Raw genomic sequence first — 17,298 nt, forward strand, 5'->3', positions numbered from 1 at the left:
TCCGTAATTCTTCCTTTAACATTTCCAGTATAAATCCAAAAGGTTGACTGCTTTGGCAACGTGCCTTATCCACGGTTTAATAACGCTGCCTTTTGCTTTATATAAGTTTTCAAATTGTATGAAATATATACCAATAGGTCGTTATTAACCTTTAGGTAGTGGTTTTCTTCATCAAGTCTGGTCGCTTCCATACACATACAGATTTTCAAAGATGATCAAGAACTTTATCTGAATGGAGAGGAATGCACTGAGACGCCAGATCATTCACTAATGTGTAGGCACAGACAGTTACACGGTTCATGCAACAAACACCGACCAAATATGGCTTGCGTGTTGCAAGGCACGCCAGTTCCTGCTATCATCCCCACGTTCAAGTTCTTGGAAAATGGTAGTTATTTGATGCTCAATAATGAAGATTGTTCTGGGTTAATTAAAAGTATTCATTTTATCGTAACAGTAAATGAACGGGTTATTTGCTGCAGAAATGTTCTATTTCCTCCCACACATGAACATAGGGAGTTTTCAATCTGGCCACAAATACCAACCTTGGGAGCACATTTCAACAGCATGGCAAGAATAAGAGCTCTTTTGTCTCAGAGAGAGGTGGCCTTGAGTTCGGCCCGTGAAACTTTCGTGCTTCACATAGCGAACACCCGTACAGAGGTGCAGACCCTTTTAAATACAGATTCGACTTTGCATTTCAGCAAGATTACCCATTCATTTCCATGCCGCAGGAGGCCCATAGGAATGAAGGTGCAATTTGCGATTAGCAATTACCTCATCGCAAATTACGAATTTTTCCGACGGTGCAGGGGTATCTCAAGAACACCCTGCTGCACCCCTGAAAAAAAAATTTGGGGTCATATGGCGCACATAAATTTTGAAAACATTCCTTTACCTCAAAAACGATTTTCAACTCATAATTTGAAAACACTGCACATGGGGAAATGACTTAAAATGTCCTTAAGACACATAAAAGCATTTTTTGATTGCCTTTGCAGCATGTTTCAGTCACCTTTAACATGCCTATGTAACGGAAACATTCAAAATCTAAATTTGCCATGCACAGGTGGGAGCATATTTACAAGCAATTTGCTCCACAGACAAACTTCTTACATTGAAATGGGAAAAATAACATCAGAGACTCTCAATTACCTTATAAAGAAGCAGACACCATTATGTCCTTCTCATCAATATTAAAACCATTGCTTTTTCTCAAAAACGATTTACAAGTCATAATTTGAAAACACTCCACAGCTCCTATGCACATAAAAACCCTGTCAGTACTAATACTTCACATTTTCTCCAATTACAATTTCTCAAAGAAACAAAATCTATTTGTGAAACACTTGAGACAAAGCAACATTTGAAAAACACAACTTTCTTCATAATTTTCTCCTTAAAGCACACTATTTTCTATCTAAATTAAAGAAATTTTTTCTCACCTTAGCAAATACTTTGAGTTTCAAAACAGTCTCAGAAACACACCAATTTGTCTTCAGCAGAGCAAAAGGTATGCACTCCAGAGTCTGCAGCTATCAAAAGCACAGAAATGCTGTAATTCCTCACACAGATCTCTCATGTCACCCAATCAAAACTCTTCCCTCACTTTTTTTTCAAAGCAAAACCCTTCCCCCCTCTGCCCCCTCTCTGCTTTTTCTGCATAGCAACCACCTCTTGCAAGACCTCTCACACAACAATGTTGCAATTGAACTCTGAACTCTCAGTGCACCTGCATATCCAAAGCATTCTTTCATTTAATGATTTTTTCTTCGCCACTCAAAATACATCTTTCAACGAACTCATCCATGCACACTAACTTTCTGTTTTCAGCAATCAAAATCCACCAATCACTCTTACTGCTTCATTAACACAGAAACTCCTCAGTTTTTTTCATTTTACACTCTCATTTTTTCAACTGCCATTTCATTGCCACACTTCATCTGACTGCAGGAGAACCTTCTCTCGCCATGTTTTCTGTCTGGATTGTTGGACATAGCTACATCTATTGGGCTCAAAGGTACGCTGAAAACAGGAATTTACCTAACCTCAATTTACAAGATGTGGAAATTAAGTGGTTTGGCCACAGAGGATTAAAATGTCACCAATTGATACCATTGGTGAAAACCTTTATGCATTTGCCAAAACCTGACCTGTTAATTGTGCACTGTGGAGGTAATGATTTGGGCACTTTGACTGGGGTAGGTCTGGAAATGCTTTTAAAGGACACCTTTGAGCAATTGATGGCACTTTTTCCTCAGACTGCCTTGGTATATTCAAATATATGCCAAAGACAGAAATGGAGGTGGTCGAACCAATTTTGTCCACAAATTGAGAAATCGAGGAAGCATGTAAACAAATCTGTTTCAGCTTACATGAGAGACCATGGAATGGGCTCCCTGTACAACAATAACTTGCGTTACTACATGCAAGATATCTACAGAGGAGATGGAGTTCACTTCTCAGATGAGGGCAACAGAGTTTTCACTTATAAGTACCTAAATGTACCATAAACCCAAAAGCTCTTCTCAGAGCTACCCTACATCTGATCACTCACAATTATTATTGTACTCTAACTTTTTTCACTAATTTTCAAGAAAGTACGCTCCCCAGAACGCTTCCCGGTTCGCGAACCGAGCGCACTCCACGCAAAAAAACTAAAAAAACGGTATATATTTTTTTGCCCTGCGAGAACCTTTCAAAGCCTCCACATCAAACCTAGGGGGTCAGGGACGATCTACTATGCCCCCTTATGGTCATTTGCCCCTTCGCTTTGGCCTCCTCTTGTCTCTCGATCCTACCGAGAGACAAGATGGCGGCCGCTACGGACTGTTTGGAATGTTTACAGACGCCGAAAAACCAATCAGCTTCGCAAACCTCCGTAACGCGAAAAGTACGCGAAGCGGAGCGCTGTTACAGATATATATCTTTTTTTGAACGTTAATTTCTCAAAATCCACTGGAGCACATATATTGAGACCTAGCAAAGGCACATCGGGCTACCAGTCCCTACAATTTTGCCAAGTTTCGTGCAAATCCATTCAGCCGTTCGATTATTATTATTATTTTTTTTTTTGCCCCGCGGGGCCCTTTTAAAACCTCCACATCAAACCTAGGGGGTCAGCGAGGATCTACTATTCCCCCTTATGGTCATTTGCCCCTTCGCTTTCGCCTCCTCTTGTCTCTCGATCCTACCGAGAGACAAGATGGCGGCCGCTACGGACTGTTTGGAATGTTGACAGACGCCGGAGAACCAATCAGCTTTGCTTCACAAAGCTCCGTTGCGCGAAAAGTCCGCGAACCAGACCGCTGCCTGGTCCGCGCTTACAGATATATATCTTTTTTTAAACGTTAATTTCTCAAAATCCACTGGAGCACATATATTGAGACCTACAAAAGGCACATCGGGCTACCAGTCCCTACAATTTTGCCAAGTTTCGTGCAAATCCATTCAGCCGTTCGGGCTAAAAGTGAGGCCAACCGCCCTATGGAAATTAACATGGGAAAAACGCGTTTTGGGACCCCCCTTTTTTCTCGGCCCCCCCTTGACGAACCCCCCCCAAATTTTCAAAGGCTGCTCAGAAACAAAATGTGCCATTTTCCTGAAAATTTCAGCCAATTCCGTCCACAAACGGCAAAGTTATTAGACATAGAATTTTCAAAAAACCCATAGAGAAAAAATCCTAACTATATATACCTACTGGCGACCGCCAGTAGGTAATATATATATATATATATATATATATATATATATATATATATATATATATATATATACATGGCAACAGCACTAATAAAATAATTGGCTTCCCATTACCGTGGTCCGTGTCCGTTCCTGCATGCTGAATACGCGAGCTGTTACAGCGTGAACGACGGATTCCTGTATACATATCTATCTATCTATCTATCTATCTATCTATCTATCTATCTATCTATCTATCTATCTATCTATCTATCTATCTATCTATCTATCTATCTATCTATCTATATATATACACACACACATATATGTAATAAAGTCTGATTGGGTAAGGCCAGGCCTAAAAATGCTTCCCTCATACAAAATGTGCAAAGTGGAACTTGGAACTACTGCGCACAAATTGACTGGCATGCAACTGTGGGCTTTCAGGCAAAAGAATTTGGCAACAAGCTAATTGGTCTCCGATCAAGGGATAAAATTGCCGCTCTGTAGAGTACTGTGCCAAAGGACGAGACGCCCTTTGAGTTCTGTGATGGTTATTGAGCTATTTAAGTTTGAGCCAGTAACTTTTCTTACTAGCCCCGTCGGTATTACAAGGTCTGTGAGTTTACTGCTAGCCCAATAAATTTCACCCAGGGACTCCATCTGCTGGATGCAGCCTACGTCTTCAAGTGAATTTCTGTGGGGTAAGGAGGAGTTACCAGGGAATTCGGCCCAGCATTATTGATTCCGCCAGTAATGGCGCTGGGACGCTCCCGGGCAGCCATGCGCTTTATAAATCATGTTTCATTTCATTTCATTTTATTTCAATTCTGCATTTTTCAAGAATCCCCATTAACTCCTTCCCGCTATAGTTCCTGGTATCCCTTGTCTCCCTATCTCACAGGAGGGTGTTGAGGAGGAGGGCCCAGGAGTATTCAGTGGTTTGGGGGCGGGCTTACTAGTACCATATGCAGGGCACAGCTAAGGTAGCTCAAATTGTGGAAAACAACATAGCTTTGATGATGGTGTCTCAGTACGTGTGGTGCACTGGATATATGATATCACCAATTAGTACTGAATAATTGTTCACATTACCTCTGATTACAATTCTTTAGCTACATCACTTACAATACTGAGCTCTACAAAGAGTAGACCTATTAGGGTTCGGATTGTAGTGGCGAGCCTTGAAGGATGCTTTGAAAGTTGTGAGTTGGGATGAGTTCATGTGATGAGGTCTTAAGAGGCTGAAATATCTGAATCTTGAGGCCAAGGAGGTATGGAAGTGTTTAGGAGGCTACAAATGTCAGCTTTCAGACTCTGGGATGGGATGTAGTGTGGTCGAGGCTCAATTTGATAGTTTTGAGAGTCATAATGAATTGCTTTGGAAACTAGAACTTGTAATTTGTAGAAGGATCTGTGTTTGAAGGGACGGTGTACAGCCAGGATATCGAGATTTTTCCACTGACTGACACAAATATGGACTCCAGAATATTAATGATAATTACATGGTCAAGGTATGCAAACATAGGTGAGAACAGATTTACATTTGTTTTTCAACTCTGCACCAGGTACACTGGTGACATATACATTTTAACCACGACATGGAAACACTTCCTACATAGGATCAAAACAAAGACAACACACTTCCAGCCAAACATCCTACATAGTGAAGTGTGCTACTCATGAAGGCAAGCATTTCAATGCCCTACACAGGGGTGTTCAGTACTATATACATGTTGCAGTACAATACAATTCAATCTATAGATGGAGATTTATGAATAGTAAATCTATAAGCGTACACTTGCGTTGACGATACCGTCTGTGGTATTCGATGTTCTTGAGTCAACATCTTTGTTGGTCAATATTTGTGTCCTCGATATTCCGGCATTCTACTGAAGAGACCTATTTTTTGCTAAGAGCAAGTCATCCTGGTGCAGGTGATAGGAGGTGGAGGTAAATCTGAGGAAAGTAATCAAAGTTAACTACATTTTTCAATGACTGTGAATGAATATTAGAGCCACCTTACAGCGGGCCGTTGCCATGGTCCATTGTATTTATTACTAGGGAGTTAATTAGTAATTTGGCTGTGTGAAATGGCAACAAAGGCAAGTAGTTGGCCTTTTGCTGCAGTGTCTGCAAATGATTTGCCCTTTGCAAGTCTGCTGTTGGTGTGGAAGAGCACCTAAGGCCTCATCTCATTACAAGTAGCTCAGTAATTGGTGTCATATTTATTGAACCTGATAAAATCTGCCTCCGCTCAGTTGGAATTTATAGGGTGTGATAAATACCACCCAAATATGAATATTTGGGGAATAACATGCAGATTTTGATACTCATGTTCCAATAAATACCAGCCATTTTTTCTCACGATAAATAATGGCAGGTTTGACCTGCTGATATTCATCACAAACCCATAACTGCAATAGGTGCAGTAAAAGCATGCATATCACAATTAATTAAGCTGTTCGAAATTAGTGCCTTAGGCCTATGGCGAAGATAGGCAATCAGATGGAGTTTGATGGGAAGAAGGTGGTATTGGGGGCTTAGCGAGCAAGGTGATGTTGAGGTTAGGAAGTGGGGAAAATGAACTTTCATCAGGATAATGTTTGCCCAACTCAAATTGAGCCTACAAATATAATACTGGTTTAACAGTTCGGGCTGCACCTTTCCTATTGGAGCAGGGTAAAGACTGATTTTCATACGCGGAACCTTCCTTCTGTAACAAACTGGGGGGGAGGGGACTACTAACGCCCTTGAACTACGGGCGCTCAGTAGGATTATTCCCCCTTCCCTTGATGGCACTTGCTTGGCGGACAGGGAGCTCACCTTTCCAATCGTTGTGGTCCACGTAATTATGTATATAGTTTAGAACATGTACACTACAATCCTGTGCTGTCCATAGGTGCCACCATCCAGTATTTTGATGCCTCTCAGTGAGCTTTCTGTTATTTCATCTATACATATCACACAGTAATGGACATGTGCATCAAACAAGCCAGAACTATTGGCTTTGCCAATGCTTCTTAGCAGTATCGGATAAATGAGTAACAATAATAATTTTCTTGTGAATAATTAGAATGGGAAATATTCTAGCTCTGAAATTATCAGACTCTGAATTAAACATTACTAAAGGTCTGGGAAAGGGTTAGTAGTCTTCACAGTGTCTCAATGACTCCCACTTTTTTCTGCAGCCTTTCAACTAGCCCCCTCACCATTTTTCTCCAGAAATATTTCCAAAATCCTCAGTCTGCATATCTCACACCTCTTCAAAACTCTCTTACTTCCCTCTCTCTCCAGAACCTGCTCCATTGCGACTCCTTCACTTCACCCACCCTATACACACATGGCATCCACTCAACTGTAAGCATAACGGGGCAGATGTACGTGACTCAGTGCATTCCGCAAGCCATTTGGCTGCACCGCACCGAGTCCCTTTCAGAGCACAGGAACGTGACATATTTAGAATAATATGTTGCATTTATGTGCTCTCCCCTGCACTGGCGCACAAACAGCTGCCATGCGCGGCGCATGCACCCTTGCACCATGGTGGAAAGATGCCTGCGTCATGGGGAGATTGTTTTCGTGCAAGAAGGGGCACCTTTCTGCATGAAAACAATCACTACAGGCATGTTCCTCTTTCAATGCGTGCTGTAGAATGCAGCACACTTTAAAAGAGGATAAAAGAAGGAGTCATTAAAACATTTCTCCTTGTTGCCCCTCGCTACGCCATTCCTAGGGTGGCGTAGCATACTGACGCATTTCCAGATTTATGATTCCTCGTAAATTGGGAAATGTGTCTGGTTCCATGGGTGTTGTGTGGAAACACCCACAACAACACCCATGGAACGCCCCTTCAGGCAAAGCGCTGCATGTAAAGGGGACATATTTACAAGGACCTTGTAAATATGGAGCAGTGAAATGCGCCGCCAGTACATCACAATAAGTGACATACAGGTGGCGCAGGGGGCTTGTAAATCTGCCCCTACATTTTTATGTTTCACCCTGTTAATATTTCGACAGCTCTGTTCCTCCTTCATACAATTTCACACATAATCACAGTTACTATTGGCACACATCTATTGCTTTTTGCACTCAGCAGAGATGCCAAGGATTGGAAGAACAAGTATTCTGAATCCATTCCACTTACCGGCACTGTGAGACACTCGCAATGCCTTTGGCCTGAACTCCAGAACTCTCAATCACAACCGGTTATAAACATCCACCACCTACCTGAACTCACAAAGATACATGGAGGCGGCTCTTTTCACAGAGCACAATATACAAGAGTAACATGCTGCTTAGAAAAATACCGAAACGCAACATCCTGGGAGAAAGCAAATACTCTTACAGAATGTAAGTGAGTAAAACTTGTGAAATGTAAACAGGAACATCATCGCTTACATGGATTACCTTAATGTTTTTACAGTCATTGTTCAGAAATCGATCAGTGTTTTAGTCTGCAAAGTTAAGGGCATCATTTTATGGCCCAGTAGAGACCAAATTCAAGGTCAGTTTCCATAGCCTCCTGATCTGGGACATGCCCCACTTCAGTGACAGCCTGAGGTAACCACATAATGTCAGAGCTAAGCAGGCCCAGTTATAGAGGGCGGGCCAGGCCCACCCAAGGAAGATCAAGTGCCATCCAAGGTTATTTAAAAGTGAAAAAGCAGTCCCACATACCTGGGCTGACTTTCCTGCTGGCGCACAACCCGAAAACCTGCTGCAGCTTGAGTGTGACTCTGAGCAAGCCACAGAGTCAGGTCGGTCCATTGTCATGCGCAGAATGTCAAATGGGGAAAATCAGAGCAACTAAGGGAGAGAGAGAGAGAGAGAGAGACAGACAGGAAAAAAAGAGATGGAAAACAAGAGAGGCGGAAGAACTGGAGGAAGAATGAAGAACGAAGGTATTAAAATAGATCAAGGGATTAGTAGAATGAGAGAAAGGCAGCGGGAGGGAGACAGAATGAAAAGTTGGATTGATAGATGGACAGACATACAGAAACCTAGAAAATCTAATAGAAGGGTTGGGTGAGAATGTGACAGTGCGGGTGATATGAGAGAGTAAAGAAAGGGGAGAGAGGTATAAACACAAGCTGGAAGCGAAAGAGAGATCAAAGGCACAGATAAAATATGGAAAATGAAAAGAAAGGCTGTAGTTGAAGTGATATCCTGCAGCTTGTGCTGAAAGTTCACAAAATGTTTTATGCTTTTTTGTAACGATTTTAAATAATCACACAATAAAAAAACTTGTCATTGTCACCCATTCATACAGTGACTTATTCAAGTTCAGAATAGGCGCTGGCACCAAAATAAAACTGTGTCCCCTAAGCGGATCAGATAGCTAAACAAAATAGCCCACCCTTGCTAATTGGGGCAGTTTTGAACTTGTAAGACGTATATGGTGCAAGGTATATGGAACGCTTCATGGATAGGTGCTCGCTGCGGGCAATGCTTGTAGTAATATCAGGGAGCTCAACAGTAAAAACAGACCCAACAGAGCATAAATCAGGACCACAAACAGCCCAAAACAGCTCACACACTGACCTGTCAGACCATGAGTACTTGCAAACATTTTTCCACGGGCCATAAAGTGTGGTCGCAGATGTCAGCAGGGTGACATTTGGGGGGTGGGCGGTTGACAGTAATATGGGTGTAGGTGACCCGAAGCATATACATGTAGTGGCTGAATAGCACAATGTGAATCAAGAAAATGGGATTAATCCCAGCGGCGGCCCCTCCATTAGGGCGGAGGAGCACAGCCTCCCCCGCCACCACCTTGAAATAAAACGGGTTTTAAACCCGTTTTATTAGCTTATTGTTTTAACCGCCCCCTGGACCCGCACCCAGGGCTCTGATGAGTCTTGAGGGCGGGTCCAGGGGAAAGACACTGCTGGTAGGGGAGTGGTGGGCACTGTTACAGTGCACAGGACGGTTTGGCTGAGTGGTGAGCACTGTTACAATGCACATGACAGTTTGGCCGGCCGTCTCATGCTGACCAAACCGTCATGCGCACTGAAGCTCTCCGCAGTCCCAATAGTGTTGCTGGGGCTTCAGAGAGCAGGCAAGGACTCCCAGTCTGACTGTGAGCACAAGTTGACAGCGCTCAGGCAATCCTGACGCTACTTTAATGCAGCGTCAGGTTTGGCCGCAGTGCAGTCTGGGAGCCTGTGCCCAGAAGAAGACTGAAGAGCGCAATTTGATGGGCAGCATTCAGGTAGGTTACTTTATTTTTATTTTTTTGTCCTCGAACCCTCCTCCCCACCTCCCTCCGCCGGCCCGCCCAACCACTTTGGCAGAGGACGGGCCGCTACTGTAATAATCTCGGCTTCCCCACTTTACCAAATTGTGTGAGCCTAGGCAATTGTATTGACCTTGAAATCCATGACTTCAGGATATGGGTCTACAAAGCCTTGTCCTGTGTTTGATTTAATAAACTATAATATTGTTCATGTATAATAGGAACCCAGTCCACCCAAAGAGTGCACATAACAAGTAACATGACTCTTAGTACACTACAGGCATAGTTGTTAGGGTGCAGGGAAGAATAATAGTTTCTACATTCATTTTTTAAAACAAACTTTAAAACAAAAATACTTCTTATTGTACTGATGTAATGGGATGTACTAAGGTGAAACAGTTCTGCATAATAATGAAATACACTTTTGAAATTTTGAAGAGACTTTACCACATGTTTACACTTTGGCTGCAAAATGGTTTTTAAACCGAAGATACTTTTAGAGTTAAGCAGTGCAGGTCAACTTAGTTGCTTACTTTCTTTAACTTCAATTGACCACTGAATAAATGCCTTATTTAACTTCTTTTAATATTAGTGCTGAGTCGAGTAAACAGCAGCCCAGTGCTGCTGTTGACAGAGACGTTTTAAGGCGTGGGCGAAGTGGGCTCTGGCCCAGGGCCCCAGCCTTTCAGGGACCCCCTGAATGATCCAGCTCTATTCTCCACATAGTCCTTCCCCGATGAATTGGATTGATTTTTTAAATATAGATTGTTTTAAATACCATTTTCCATTAATGTATTTTTTAATATGGGTAATGTATGGGACTCTACTACAAACATTTTGCCGATAAATGTTGTGTTTATGTCTTTCAACACTACCCCTCACAGTCTGGCTTTCGAGCCAACCACAGCACCGAGACCGCCCTCATCGCTGCCACCGATGACATCCGAACCCTGATGGACAACGGAGAAACAGCGGCCCTCATCCTCCTGGACCTCTCCGAGGCATTCGACACTGTCTGCCACCGCACCCTTGTGCAGCGCCTCGGCAACATCGGAATCCAGGAGAAGGCACTGGAATGGATCACCTCCTTCCTCGACGGAAGAACACAGAGAGTCCGCCTACCACCGTGCAAGTCAGAGGCCACCGAAGTAATCTGCGGCGTCCCTCAAGGATCCTCGTTGAGTCCCACCCTCTTCAACGTCTACATGAGCCCCCTCGCGGCCATCGCACGCCAACACAACCTCAACATAATCTCCTACGCCGACGACACCCAGCTGATCCTCTCCCTGACCAACGACCCCGCCGCCGCCAGAGCCAACCTGCACGAAGGGATGAGAGATGTAGCCGAGTGGATGACGACCAGCCGCCTGAAACTGAACTCAGACAAGACGGAGGTCCTCATCCTGGGCTCCTCGCCCTCCGCCTGGGACGACTCCTGGTGGCCCCCCGCCCTGGGCACCGCACCCAAACCGACGGACCACGCACGCAACCTGGGCTTCATCCTGGACTCCTCCCTCTCCATGACCAGACAAGTCAACGCCGTCTCCTCGTCATGCTTCAACATCCTGCGCATGCTACGGAAGATCTTCTGGTGGATCCCCACCGAGACCAGGAAGACTGTCACCCAGGCCCTCGTCACCAGCCGACTGGACTACGGCAACGCCCTCTACGCCGGAACCACCGCCAAGCTCCAGAAGAGACTCCAGCGGATCCAGAACGCCTCAGCCAGACTCATCCTCGACATCCCACGAAACAGCCACATCTCCGGACATCTGAGAGACCTGCACTGGCTCCCCGTCAACAAAAGAATCACCTTCCGTCTCCTCACCCACGCACACAAAGTCCTACACGACCAAGGCCCGAGCTACCTTAACAACCGAATCAACTTCTACGCTCCCAAACGCCACCTCAGATCAACCAGCCACGCCCTCGCCGCCGTCCCCCGCATCCGAAGAGCGACAACAGGAGGAAGGTCCTTCTCCTACCTGGCCGCCAAGACCTGGAACTCCCTCCCGACCGACCTGCGCCTGACCCAAGACCACCTCTCCTTCAGGAAGAAGCTCAAGACCTGGCTGTTCGAGCAGTAGCGGCACCCCCCCTCCTAGCGCCTTGAGACCCTACGGGTGAGTAGTGCGCTCTATAAATGTCTTGATTGATTGATTGATTATGCAGCATCCATAAGCTGGGTCTGGTGGTGGTTCAATGTAGGGACCTGTGTTTGACATCATGGTCACCTCTTCAAATCCTGACTGGTCCACTTAGCCTTTCATCCTTCTGAGGTCGATAAAATGAGCACCATTGAATTGGTTAACAATAAACACCTGTTACTCAATGCCCCAAAAAAAACTTCTGTGTGAACATTAACTTTACAAATACACCTTATGTTGTAAAAAAGTTCCTTTTAGATCAAACATGACCTCGCATATGAGAAATGGCAGTGGGTCGCAGAGGTTATTTGGAATAATATAAGTGCACTGCTGCAATATTACAATATTGAAAACACACATCATTATCCCTGAGCATTAGATGTAAACATTAGATGTAAACAGGTTTAAATATTGGACCAGTCTGCCCATGCAGTGTCGATGACCTGGCCAAAGAGGCCATGAAAGAGCTAATATTGGATCATAAATTCAAGGCTGGTCCTAACAGTGGCCCCCAAACTAAGTTTGGCCCAGGACCCCCAAAATCTTTAAGGAGTATCTGGCTGTTGACTGTGGGGGCGGGGCGCATGTAAAGGTCAGGAGTAAAGACCAGCCCTTCTGGCACTGCCAGATTCTCCTACAGGCTCGTCTCGACGACCCTGCGTAGGGTGTATTAAAGGGTCGAAGCACCAGCACTACTTTGTTTGTAAAAAGAACTCCAGCCTTTTGGTGCCCTGCGTTAGGTCTTCGCAGTCAGCTGAACCTCCAGGGCCTTCGGTTTCTCACATAAATGCGCCGCAATTGTGTCTAAACCCCGTCCCGAGAAAGCCCCGCCCCGACTGGAGTGAAACTGCGGAGGTAGCACCGGGAGGCCGCAGCTGGAGAACATTACCCCGTGCCTCGTCTCTGTGGTTGCTCTCGCACTTTTCCCCCCTCTTCAGAAAAGACGGCCTGACTGAACATCAGGAGAATTGCGAAGAACAAAAAAACAAATTGCAGAGGCTGGGACAGAGCACAGGCCAGGATTCTTTCAAGGCAGAGCTCTCAACAGAGGGGTGATTCCACTCTGCACCTCAAACGTTCACCCTGCCTCGTGGGCCTCAGAGGGACATGCCCACGTTTTTGTGATTACTGACGTTCAGCAGGCTCCCTCACAGTAAACTCAAACCATAATGAAACGATATTTCAAACAATGGATGAGAACACGCTCTCTCGAGAAGTCCGCCACACCCATCCTATCAACTTTTATGACATGGAAACATCCCTGGGGCAGCTGGACAAACATGCTGCTGAGGCTGGTGGTCCGGTGACCTAAAGGACCCTCACCAAGAATGTACGTTTGACCTCATGGTAGCAGGTTTGAATCCCAGGGGCGCCTACAGACTTTCATCCTTCTGAGGTCGATAACATGAGCACCATAGCGTTGAGTGACAATACACACATGTTATCGCCCTATGGTGTCAATGCACCTCCATCCTATGTCTAATGTGATCTTGTTCCTCCCCCTCCCCCTTACATGGAACACATACAATGCTGTAACCAGATAGTGGTGTTTGCTTGCCTTCTAGGTTCAGTGGCAAGATCATGGAACAATCAGAGACCGAGTTTTGTACTGATTTGTGAGTGTTAGGAGTGACTGGGGACTAATTAGCATGTATTAACAGTGGTTAATGCCCCGTGGCAAGAGAGTTAACTGCTGTTTACGCCTAGGGACGAGGGAAAACGCTCAAACAGGTTGTAGAGACACAGACAACCTTGTTGAGAACACGGAGCAATGGAGATGTGATTCTTTCTCTGAGGATTTGCCATGCAGGCAGCAGCATGGTGTTACCGAATCTCAAAATTGCGGGGATAATATGTTTCCCGTTCTGGGCAGTTTAATTAGGTATGTTCGTCAACAATGCCACAGCAAGGGTGCGATGTGCTCTAACACGAGGAAGGTACATGAACTCCCAGCACTGGACGCCTGGGGTCCGGACAGCACAGAGTCCAGCGGGAAGCCTTCTGAACCAATGACAGTGGCGAGGGCGTGAGATTGGCACAGTCAAAGCCCCGCCTTGGCACGCGGTCCATCAAATGACTGGAAAGGACCAAGTGTAACCTTCTCAGGTAGCGGCAGGGCTTTAAGTGGGATGAAAAAACAGGGGGAGGGGGTCTCTCGAATGGGCGTCATATAATTAAGGGCGTGGCCTAAAAAGTAAGCTAAAAAATCTGTGCTTAGCTCAGTGTGCCGCCCGACTGGTATGTTGCTGCTTCTGTCATTACATCCAGATATGTAATACAAAAAGTAAAGTTACACCTGCAACAAGCCAGGGATATTGGCTTTTCCAATGCTTGTTAATTGCGTAAGATAAATCGGCAACAACTATGGCTTCGTTGTATAGACTATTAAAAATGCTTCAGTTCTGAAATAATGAGACTGTGAAATACCTATAACCAGTCTCTCTGAAGTTATATCAAAGGCAGTGGAGGGTGATACTGTTGCGGTTACATTTTTTTCCATCCTGAGTGTGAGGGCAAAAATTGAGAGCAAATGGAGAGCCCGATAGGGACCCGTCTCAGCACCGGCTTTTTAGAACTGCTGGTGCTGAGCCCTGGCAGGACCCGGCCCACTTAAAACCTGGGTAACGGGATTTATTGACCTGCCTGTTGGGTGCGTCCACCGGTCTTTTGTCCACAGCAGGGACGTACACGTACTATAAATCGTGCAGCATGTGCAGTTGCACCGGGCACAGGGCATTAAGGGGGCCATCTGCACACCCGTTTGATATTGGGTAACTTCCAAATTGAGGGGCAGAGGGACCCGTTTTCAAAGCTTGCATTAGGGCTCATGTCACCCTTGCTACGCCACTGGCACACACGGGCCCTGCAATGTAGCACCAGGGGACCTTTACCTCGCACATTCCGCCAGAAATGCTGATCTGTGATAGATGGCCGTCTGCTCTGACAAGTTATTTTTTGTTCGGAAAGGGAGTGCAGGCACTTCCAGGTACGGCTCCCAGCACGTCTAACAACACTGGCACATCTGGGTTGAAACAGATACTGTGCCAGCCAGTGGTGTGTGCTTTTCTGGTTTCCCTTTAAAGCACTGCACGAGGACAGCTTCAGTTAAACGCCACAGGAAGGGGCAGCTTCGGGTGGCGGTACGCAGTCCGTATTCCAAGTAAAATACATTCCCAGTAAATCAAATTAACCGCTGATGGGCACAATCCAACCTGAAATTAAATGTGCATTGGGGCACACAAATTAGAAAGTAGAACCCATCATGGTTAATTTGAGCCGGTGGGGCGCCGGGCCCACGAACACTCCTTTTTTTTGGGTGACTATGATTTATTTTTCATTATCAGACGTTGTTCTAGAAAATGGAGAAAAAGAACAAAGAGAAAGAAGGGAAAACAGTGAGAAAGGGAGAAAGCAACAATGAAAAAGAAACTGCACGAGTGAGTTAAAGGAAAGGGACAGGGAGTGTCTGGTGTGATGGAATCAAGATTACGCAGCCTTGGCATTGGTCAACCCTCTCATTCAGCAGCAAAGCTCCCGAGAATAACTTTGACCCCTGGGGCAGGAAAAAAGGGGGTGGGGCGACGCCCTCCTTCCCACCACACACTGTAGTTTACGTCTTCAAAAGTTAGGTTAGACGTCTTAAACTAGCCCACGCAAACCTCTAATGCTCTGCTTTATTCTACCTCTTTCCAAGGCTTAATCGTCTGTTATCATTTGTTAAACACGTCGGCTGATTTAGGATTATCAATATATGCCATGTCTACCCTCTCACGTAATAACGACTGACCCTGTCCCTGAAGCGCTCGGGGGCTGCCATTGGTGGTTACAGTGCCTTACAAAAACAGCAAGCAAATACATAATTAAGTTTGAGGAAGAAGCTTCAAAACAAATTACATGGAAACAAACCTAAAATATGCCAATTAGCCGTCAACGATACTAATTGCAAGACAATGCCCGCTCACCGCCCAACCATGCCCAGAAAATGCAGGTGGCCCCGTGGCAAGGCAGGTGAGACGAGTCCAAGTGCGTGACAGGGAGTGGGGCGCCTCTGACAGCGTCAAAGCCCCGCTGTGACCCCTGGGCTGCCCCTTACCGACAAGCCAACTCTGCACAAAAACACACTGAAGGGAACCAGCGGGACCCGATGCAGACATCTGCAGAAGTTACCGTATTCAACCGCAAAAGCGGCCGAGGGCAGGGCTCCATCAATACCGTTATGTCAGTGAAATATGTTCAATTATGTTAACGCAACTTTGCCATACTGTGCTTATTTTTAACATCAGCGATGGTACTACACAGACTGATGCCATGCCGAACTACAGAACAATAATTAAGGTATTCCGTCATAAAAACAGCTGAGATGTTAATGTGCACAATTAATTCAGCTCTTCTCTAATGAACACACTATGCAGCACTCTCATAAACACAGACGGCGACACACTCGCAGAGGACGGAGTAACTAACGCAGCCCCCTTCTGCCCCCGCAAGCGCGGCACCCTCACTTACCCTCACTCCCGTACTGCTTGCCATTGTTCGCTCCCATCCTGAAGATTTCATGCCCTCACCGACATCCCAAAGCGGAACAATCCCTCAAGAGATGCACAGACAGCTCCCCACAACTTCCCACCGGCGGATTCATATTCGTGCAGCCAGGTCTGGAACTCGGAAATGAAACGCAGGGTACATGCTGCTCCCAGCCCGGCTGCCCCGCTCGCCTTCAATGCTACATCCAAGAGGCTTTCCTGAAACATCCGAAGAGATTTCCTCCGGCACCCGAGCTCCCTCTAGCTCCTCTGCAGTAGGAAGCGCACTTTCTGTTTCCCTTTGGCATTACCGTAATACCCGGAGTGGGCCGCCTCTCACAATTCTGCTCCGTACCGAAGGAACGCAGTTTAGCAGGCACTCATATTTGTTTGCTATCCCCTTCATAATATATGATGTGATGGTGAGAGGGCACAACATAGGTGTAGCTTGAAAACAAAAACACAAAACAAATCCAAAATCTCTGGGTAGCAGTCTTATTAAAGTAACCTCCAAAGATGCTACAAAAACGATCGTCTGCATTTCCAAATTAGCTGCGATGTTTTAATCTTTCCACCAAGGCTGATTTTAGCAAAGTTGGCGTCTGTGTGACAATTTGTGTTGACCTTCTCTACCGATTCCCTCACCCCCACATTCCAACAGTGCCCACATAGTCCCTCTCTCACATGTATTTATTTGTGTTTATACTGG

At 45.5% G+C, this 17,298-nt stretch overlaps 1 protein-coding gene across 1 annotated transcript in view; it reads right to left on the reverse strand.

The window, feature by feature from the left end:
- FBXL7 (F-box and leucine rich repeat protein 7) overlaps positions 1-16,836 on the reverse strand; it is a 736,049-nt gene extending 719,213 nt beyond the window's left edge. The window contains exon 1 of the mRNA XM_078685724.1: positions 16,573-16,836. Coding sequence (XP_078541850.1) covers positions 16,573-16,609 — 37 coding nt within the window. The 5' untranslated portion in view covers positions 16,610-16,836. The remainder of the gene's footprint in view (positions 1-16,572) is intronic.
- Positions 16,837-17,298: the final 462 nt, after the last annotated feature.

Source organism: Lissotriton helveticus, chromosome 4_1, assembly GCF_964261635.1.
Source record: "Lissotriton helveticus chromosome 4_1, aLisHel1.1, whole genome shotgun sequence".
NCBI classification, from domain to species: Eukaryota; Metazoa; Chordata; class Amphibia; order Caudata; family Salamandridae; genus Lissotriton; species Lissotriton helveticus.